The 8,478-nt window shown below is 36.9% G+C and overlaps 1 protein-coding gene across 8 annotated transcripts in view; it reads left to right on the forward strand.

Annotated features, from left to right (window-relative positions):
- kcnip3a (Kv channel interacting protein 3a, calsenilin) overlaps positions 1–2,599 on the forward strand; it is a 145,590-nt gene extending 142,991 nt beyond the window's left edge. For 7 of the 8 annotated variants that reach the window (XM_005169088.5, XM_009304180.4, XM_073909256.1 and 4 more), the window contains one exon: positions 1,213–2,599. In XM_005169088.5, coding sequence (XP_005169145.1) covers positions 1,213–1,260 — 48 coding nt within the window. In that variant the 3' untranslated portion in view covers positions 1,261–2,599. The remainder of the gene's footprint in view (positions 1–1,212) is intronic. The other variant, NM_200819.1, reaches the window with a different exon arrangement.
- Positions 2,600–8,478: the final 5,879 nt, after the last annotated feature.

Consider the following 8,478-nt stretch of genomic DNA (forward strand, 5'->3'; position numbering starts at 1 on the left):
GCAAATGTTTTGACGACTAATATGCTGGTGATCTGATGCTTCGCAAAAGTTGCAGACACCTTTACCAATATCAAAATGCTTTTGCGATGCAAAATCTATTTAAACATCTAGTTATTCTTTACACTGATTAAGAAACCGGCTACTATAATACTACTATGGCTACTGTATTAAATAAAATCTGCTCTAACTGTAAAACTAAATAAATTGCTAAATAATCTTGACACATGAAAGTGTGAAGCCTGCAGCGCACAACAAACGTGGAAAGTTATGGCGTGTCATATTTAACAAACCGTTTACTATGAATTTTATGTAATGTCGCTCACATGCGTAATCGAATATTAATCAGATGATGTCATTATGCTGCTGAGCTATCAGCCAATCATTGCATTGCTGATCATGATTTCGAGGATCGATAGATCTGTCCATCACAACACACAGCGATCTCAGATCAGTTTATCCAGACATTTTAATCTGATTCTAGAACTTGTTTGAAGAACCAAATTAACCAGAGATCAGTTATCAAGATTAAAAGATCCAGAATTTGCCAAATCATCTTAGATCATTTAAGCGAGGTACGAAGAACTGACCCCTGATCCGAGTTTCTCCCCCAAGGATTAATCAATCCATAGCAATCGCTGGTTGACTCCTGTACTTGTAGGCAGGGCTTATTCACCATATTGACCATTATACTTTTCTCCATTCAAAACTATACGAGTGACACATCTCATGTATTCTTTAGTCTTTGGCACAAGTTAGGATGAACTTTAAAAAGGATGAAAGAAGCGGTGCCTTGCATTTTCCACACAATTTTAGATGCGATATGTAAATGGCCACTTACTTTGTTTCTTACTTCAGTTGAACACAGTAAATAACTTTGAAGTATGTTGGAAAACTGTAGCCATTGACTTCCATAGTATATTTTTTGTTCTATTATGAATCTCAATGGCTACCAGTAAGGAACAAAATTCATCTTCTGAATTCAACAGAAGAAACTCACAAACGTTTAGAATCATTTGAGGGTGAATAAATGATGACTACATTTTTCAGTTTTGGGTGAACTATCCCTTTAACCAACAATGGAATCTTTTGAAAATTATTTATCACATTAGTGAATTATATTAACCAAGCACATTCAGTTTAAACGTATGTAGGTTGTTCTTAAAATGCTGTTTTTCGCAGAACTAAACATGAGCAAAACATTCTACTTTGCAGGATGAAAACATCATGAACTCCATGCAGCTCTTTGAAAATGTGATATAGCCCGAAAATGGATCACGGTAAAGCTGAAACAGCCGTCAACGTCCTAAAACCAGATCTCTCTATCTGTCTATATACCAAACTAGCACAGCAGTCACTCTCTGTTTTGTCCTGTAGCACTAATCCCATGCCTGCTGCACTCTGTAGAAAACTATAGACCAACACTTAGCCTGCAATATGGCGTCACAATTTATACTTCACAGCGGGACTACTAGCCAAGCAAAAAAAAAAAGAAGAAGAGCCAGGATGGCTGGGATCCTTCCAGTTGCTAAATACAAGCAACAAAACAATGAAACTTTTAAACCGAATGAACAAACCAAGTAGCAAAGCCACGTTTTGTATATCAGGTTGATGGATTCCCATGGAGTCGCCCACTTCCACATGAAAATCATCACCATTCTGGACTGCTGTCTTCTGCCTTATGAATGAGGGACATTACAAGACTCGATCTCAACCTTCCATAGTTTGAAGGAGGCTAACTGTGGATTTCAAGGTTCCAAAGGAGACGATCTGAAGCACACCAGAGACTAAGCACGTAATATTCACCAAAAGAATAAAGGAAAATAAGCGACCTGAAGCATGCCTGTGCAAATACGTGAGATATTTGTGATTTTCTTGCATGGAGACTGACAAAGTTGTACATTTTTCTTCCTCGTTAAGCCAGTAGGTCCCACTGAAGACTGTAAGCAAACTGTATGCGTGAAGTTACATAGTGTACTAGTGTTTATAAGTTCTGCTCAAACTTGTATTGCACATATCAATGGGGCCAGGATGGTTTGTTTGGTCACATTTGATTCTTGCACAGCAATGAGGTATATGACGTTATATTTACAGCATAGGCATTTTAGAGATATAGAAACTTGTGTTTTATTTTCAGGAATGTGTTTATTTGTCAGGTGGTGTCTAATGGAATGCAGGGTTTGGGCATGAATTGACATGTCCAGGTTATTATTAAAAAAATGTGGTTTGCACATTTTGCTTATCTAAAATAATGATTTGGATTTTGCTATATATATATTTGAAACAGACTGAGATCTATATATATATATACTGTACAAGAAATTAATTTTATTGTTATTATTTTATTTTTCATTTTGCCCATATGTTTTTATTCATATGGGCAGCTTTAGGCATCTCATTCTCATTTGTATTATCAGGAATATTGTAACTCTATACATTCACAGAACAGTCCCCCTCTTTGTTTGCCAATAGTAAACAACTATTGTCTTCTTTTTAAAGGAACAACTAAATTGTGAAAGCTTTTGTTTGTTCTTTCTTCATTTTGGTTGAAGCAGATACAGTTTCATGTAGATTTATTGAATAAAAGATGCACTACTATTGATCAACAGATTTCTGTTAGTGTTACTGGTGCTTCTAATAACCCAGCAGGCACAGGACGTCGTGGGACGTTGCATTTTGGGTGGAATTGAAAATTTGTTGACGTCTGAACCCATAACCCACTAATGCAACCTAAAAACAACCAAATAACAACATCTAATGATATTACAGCTTGACGTTGTGTGGACGTTGCCACCATGACGTCAATCAACATTGGATTTTGGTTGACTTGCTGACTAATAAACGTCAGCATTTGACATCAATACGACGTCGGTTTATGATGTTGGCTCGATTTTTTTTTTATTTTGCTTATTTTCCAACTCAAACTAAAATCAACCAAATATCAACGTCATTTGACGTCATTATTGAAATAACATTGTCATTAGATGCTGGTTAGGCATTTAATTTTGGTGACCCAATTTTACAACCTAAATCTAACCTAATATTATCATTTTATGATGTGGGATAGTCTTAATAGTCTCAAAAGTATCTAAACCTTTGTGTTGTGTTACAATAAAGGTGAGTTGCTTAAAGGGTTCATTTACAGGACAATTGTTTTGTTTCCATCCACGTATTTTTAAGCGCATTTTAAAATATCGCTTACAAAATGTTTAATAGAAATGGCAAGATGTGCATCAATTTGCAGATAAAACATACTGTATGTACACAACTGAGTAAGATAAACTTTTTATCTAATAAGACAAAGGGCTCTATTTGGACGGTCCATGCACAGAACGCAAAACGCAGGGCGCAAACGCTTTCAGGGCGTGTCAGTACGCGTTTTTGCTAATTTAAGGACGGGAAATCTGCCTTGCGCCGCGGCGCATGTTCTAAAAGGGTTGAGTTTATTTTCTTAATGAGTTATAGATGTGTTTTGAGAATAGACCAATTAAAATCTCATCTCCCATTCCCTTTAAGAGTCAGTTGCGTCGCGCCAAGAGCGCATTCGCTATTTACAGGACGCAAAGTAAGTCTAAGTGGAAAAAATGAGCATTTCACTAGCAAACAGTTAACCGTTTTTTTAACAGAAAACTGTTAAACAGAGCATCTACTGCGTGAGAATGAGAGATAATGGAACTACTTTCACATTCGCTCTTGGATAGGGAAACCTTTACGCACAGACATCAATTAGTCTATAAATAAAGAGATAATAGATCACTTTCACTTTCGCTCTTGGATAGGGAAACCTTTATGCAGACATTAATTAGTCTATAAATAAATACTTTTGTTTGTTAAGCGCAAATATTCGTTTCAAAACTATTTCTAAATTCATTTCTAATTTCCAGCAAACGAATAAATGAATAATAATATCAAAATGTGCTCAAAAGCCTGAGTTATATTCTAAAACACATGCTGTGCCCCATATGCTCTAAAACCTGACAGGTGGGCAAATCTAAGCTTGTTTTGATTAAAACAAATATAAATATGGATATAGTAAATAATACTGCTAATAATAATAACATTATACAAAGGCAAATTGTTATGAATGAACTGAAAAAGCCTCCCGAGATGAAGAAGACATAAAAGCAGTGATTTTTCATATTTATCTAGGCTAGAAAATAATATGTTTTGTAATATTTAATCCTTTATATTTATATTCTATATCTATTCTTATTATATACTATATATATCCTTAATATTTAAATTTTTTCATATGTAAAGATATTTGCCTATTGCTCTCTTGTGCGTATTAAGCAGTGCGTAAGCGAGGCGCAACTATGCGCCGGAGTTTACACTGGGTTAGTTTTGGTCTAATTAAAAATCTATTATAGATTCTCAAAATAGCAACACGCCAGCGGTCCGCCTCAGAACGCCTTCCTTTTTAGAACAGAACGCCTATGGGCGCAAAAATGAGCGCTATGCATTTGCTATTTAAACAGCGTAGAGCAACGCCTCAAAAAGGACTCTTGTGCCGAGCTGAAACTACCAAAAGACTATTGCGCCGCGCCTTGCTCCACACTGCGCCGTGTATGATAGGGCCCAAAATGTGCATAAACTACTTTTAAAGCACATTTAATAAATCAATTCCAGCACATACATCAAAATTCAAGTGGCTGCAGACTGAATGATGTGGGGGTAAGAGACGAAGGAGAGGTTAGGACGTTGCGGGCCGGAGAGAGGAAGAGGGAAGAGGGCGGGGCGTAAGTGGCCCACGGACGGCCAGTTTGAGACCCCTGCTCTAAAGCAAATAAGATCAAGGGTAAATGCGCTTTGCACCTCTCCATGTGTGATCCACCTTCTGAACTAAAACCAGATATGTGTGAGCATGACTCCAAAAGGGTTCACACAGAATATCATGTCCTTACAGAAACACTTATCCTCATTTGCAGTGTTTATGTAAGTCTGAATATGTTTTGGTTCAAGCTGGAGACACATCTCCATTTTGTTTGCTTTGGGTGTCTGACTATAATCTCTCATGTCTCTCATGTATCCTTACCAGTTGCTCATCTTCACACTGTCCATAACATATATATCTTATTTGCATCTCATAACACCTTTTGCATGATTAACTGAACTCTAAGTAAATTCAGCGAGACATTGCAGGCAAAAGCCCTGTTTTATGCATCTTGCATGCTTCATGCAATTTGGAGATTTTGTGCTTTTTTGGCTTTTTATAAAGCATCTTATTAGTGTAACAGAAAGAAAACATCAAAATACACTCTTAACTGCTTCAACAAGCTTTAAGAGTGCCTTTAGGGGAATTTTGACCATTCTTTTAGAAGCACATTTGTGAGGTCAAGCACTGAAGCTGGATGGGAGAACTGGTTGACAGACTCTGCTCTAATTCATAGGTGTTCGGTCGGGTTGAGGTCAGGACAGTCAAGTTTCTCCAAACCAAACTCACTGTTATGGAGTTTACTTTGTGTACTGATGTCATGTTGGAACAGGATGGAATCCTTCATAAACTGTTCCCATAAGTATGTAAGTATGGAATTGTCCGCAACTACTTGGTATGCTGAAGCATTAAGAATGACCTTCACTGTTACTAAAGGGCCAAGGCCAAGACCTGGAAAACAACCCCACTCGATAATCCCCATCAACCAAACTTTACATTCGGCACAATGCAGTCAGGAAAGTACTGTTCTCCTGACAATAACCTAAAAAAAGAATCAACCATCAGAATGCCTGACAGAGAAGTATGAATTTTGACTCCAGATAACAAGTTTCGTGCTCTAGAAAGCAGTGGGAGTGTGCTTTACATCACTGCATCTGATGCTTTGCATTGCACTCGGTGATGTATTGCTCAAAACTGGCCACTCTGAACATTTTTTCAATCAGAATTAAGTATTTTGATGTCTACATCTGATTCAAACTTCAGGTCTCCATTTTGCCCATGCAGGAAAGTTGGTGTGACAAGCTGTGTCTCATTTCAGAGGCTGCATCCTCTGAAGGATGAATTCGAAGTGTGCTGCGTCATCACAGCACGAAGAAGGCTGTCTCATTTTTAAAAAAAAAATTCAAGGGCTCCTTCAAATGCAGCCTCCAAATGCATTCTTCGTTTCCCAGGTTATGAAGGGCACAACCGGTGGATCTTTTGCGGCCTAAAACGTCCCAAGATTCATGCGCGCTGATAATGGCAGGACATTTTTGTGTGAAATGTAAACACGTTAAAAAAAAAAAAAAAGAAAAAGTATGACATGTCTTACTAAAGAGTCATTTTATAGACAGTTTGCATTTTTATGTGTACATGTATAGATCAAAGGAAGTATATTTCCAGCTTCTGTATACCTTGTTTTGCCTTCAGATCGCTTAGAATAAGTTTTAAAATCACTTTGACAAAAAGTCATAACAAATTTTATTAGCGCTTATTAAGCTGTTTCGGTTGCCTGGTGACAAGATCTGTCCTCTGTAGGCTAAATCGTCTCATTTCAAAACGCTCGGTTTAGCCTGTGTGGACTTTAAAGAACTCACCTTTAAAGTCTGCATCCATTGGAGGATGCAGCTACAGAATGACAACAGGAGGCTGAGTGTTTACTTTTAAATGTATGTACATGTACTACTTTTTTTTCGGCTCCAACTGTAATATTCATTTGTTCATTTTCCTTTAGTTTAGTCTGTGATTTATCAGGGGTTTCAACAGCGGAATGAACCACCAACTACTCTGGCATATGTTTTATGCATCAGATGCCTTTCCAGCCACAACCCAGCTCCATGCTCTCTCTCTCTCTCTCTCTCTCTCTCTCTCTCTCTCTCTCTCTCTCTCTCTCTCTCTCTCTCTCTCTCTCTCTCTCTCTCATGATGACACACTCTCTCTGTTTAATATTTATATGAGTTATAAATAAAATTAATTATAAATTATAAAATAAATTAAAATGATATATATTTAAAAACACACAGAAACATGCATACATACATGAATAAATAAAGAACAGCCTGCAAAATGTACTCACATTGTAGTGTAATTTGCATGATAACATGTAGTCAAGCCCGAAATTATTCATACCCCTGGGGTATGAACAATTTTGGGCTTGACTGTAGAAGTTAGTAATTATAGTCACTGGACCACCTTTCATCATAGTTTTCCAAAATACAATTGAACAACACCCCTTTTTGTCGGAGGACAGGTTTGATTAATTTTTTTGATCCATTTCAAATCCTGACTACTGTATACATTTTATTTTTAGAGTTCTGGCTATTCACAGATTTTTCTAAATTCATTCATTCATTTTCTTTTTCGGTTCATTCCCTTTTTAATCAGGGGCCACAACATAATAAACCGCCAACTTATCCAGCATATGTTTTATGCAGCGGATGCCCTTCCAACAGCAACCCATCACTGGAAAACATCCATACACACACACACACTATGGACAGTTTAACTTACCCAATTCACCTGTACCACATGTCTTTGGACTGGTGGGGGAAACTGGAGCACCCGGAAGAAAACCCATGTGAACATGGGGAGAACATGCAAACTCTACACAGAAATGCCAACTGACCTAGCTGAGGCTTGAACCAGCAACATTCTTGCTGTCTAGCGATCATGCTACCCACTGTGCCACTGTGACACCTATTTTCTGAATTATGGAGTGCTAAAAAAAGATTGACAAAATCCCCCGTGTAAAAAAACAAAGACAATGATAGCTAAAATGAATAATAAAAATAATAATAATAATAATAATAATTAATTAATTTAAAAAAATAGAAAAGTATAGAAATGGGACATATTTAATTGCATATTTAACCATAATAGTTTAGAAAACTAATCATTCTTTTTCAATTTGTCATGTAATAAATGAGGAAGTATACTGCTAAAATGTGTTTTACCCTTCAAACCTGAACAATTTATTACGACATGAAGGATCTGAGGGAGTTTCCACACACCCACTAACCTACATCCATCAGTTAGCACCATAGATTAGCTGCTGATTCAGGCCATTGAGCTCTTAAACAAGCAGAAGTTGAAGTCACTGTCTAACACTTGTTCAAGCATTATAAAAGAAGCACTGCTGCTAACTGGGATTATTTCCTCCATCTGTTCACGTCTGACTCTCACCTACAGCTATTTCCAGCAGCTACATCACTTCCTGTTTGTGTTAATACCTGCATTGATTCTTGCCATTTTTAACCCCAGTGCAGATTTTCTGTAAAGGACAACACTTGTGCGGCCTTGTTGTATATCCCTTGTTAAGTGTTGATGTGATCATGATTATATGTGGTTATAAACTTATAAACTATTTTGGGCGTGGGGATATTTAAATAACACACCTTAGGCCTACATTACAAATTATGTTTTAAATAGGGTTAGCTTTCTTCCACAAAGCACTTTACAAGTAGACACAATTAAATATTTTGCTTTGTTAAAAGTCACTCCCAAATAATTGAATCTAAGAAATTATGTGAAAGAAAATATGCAATGGAAACGAAGTGAGATATTCGCAA

The sequence above is a fragment of the Danio rerio genome, chromosome 8, assembly GCF_049306965.1.
Source record: "Danio rerio strain Tuebingen ecotype United States chromosome 8, GRCz12tu, whole genome shotgun sequence".
NCBI lineage: Eukaryota > Metazoa > Chordata > Actinopteri > Cypriniformes > Danionidae > Danio > Danio rerio.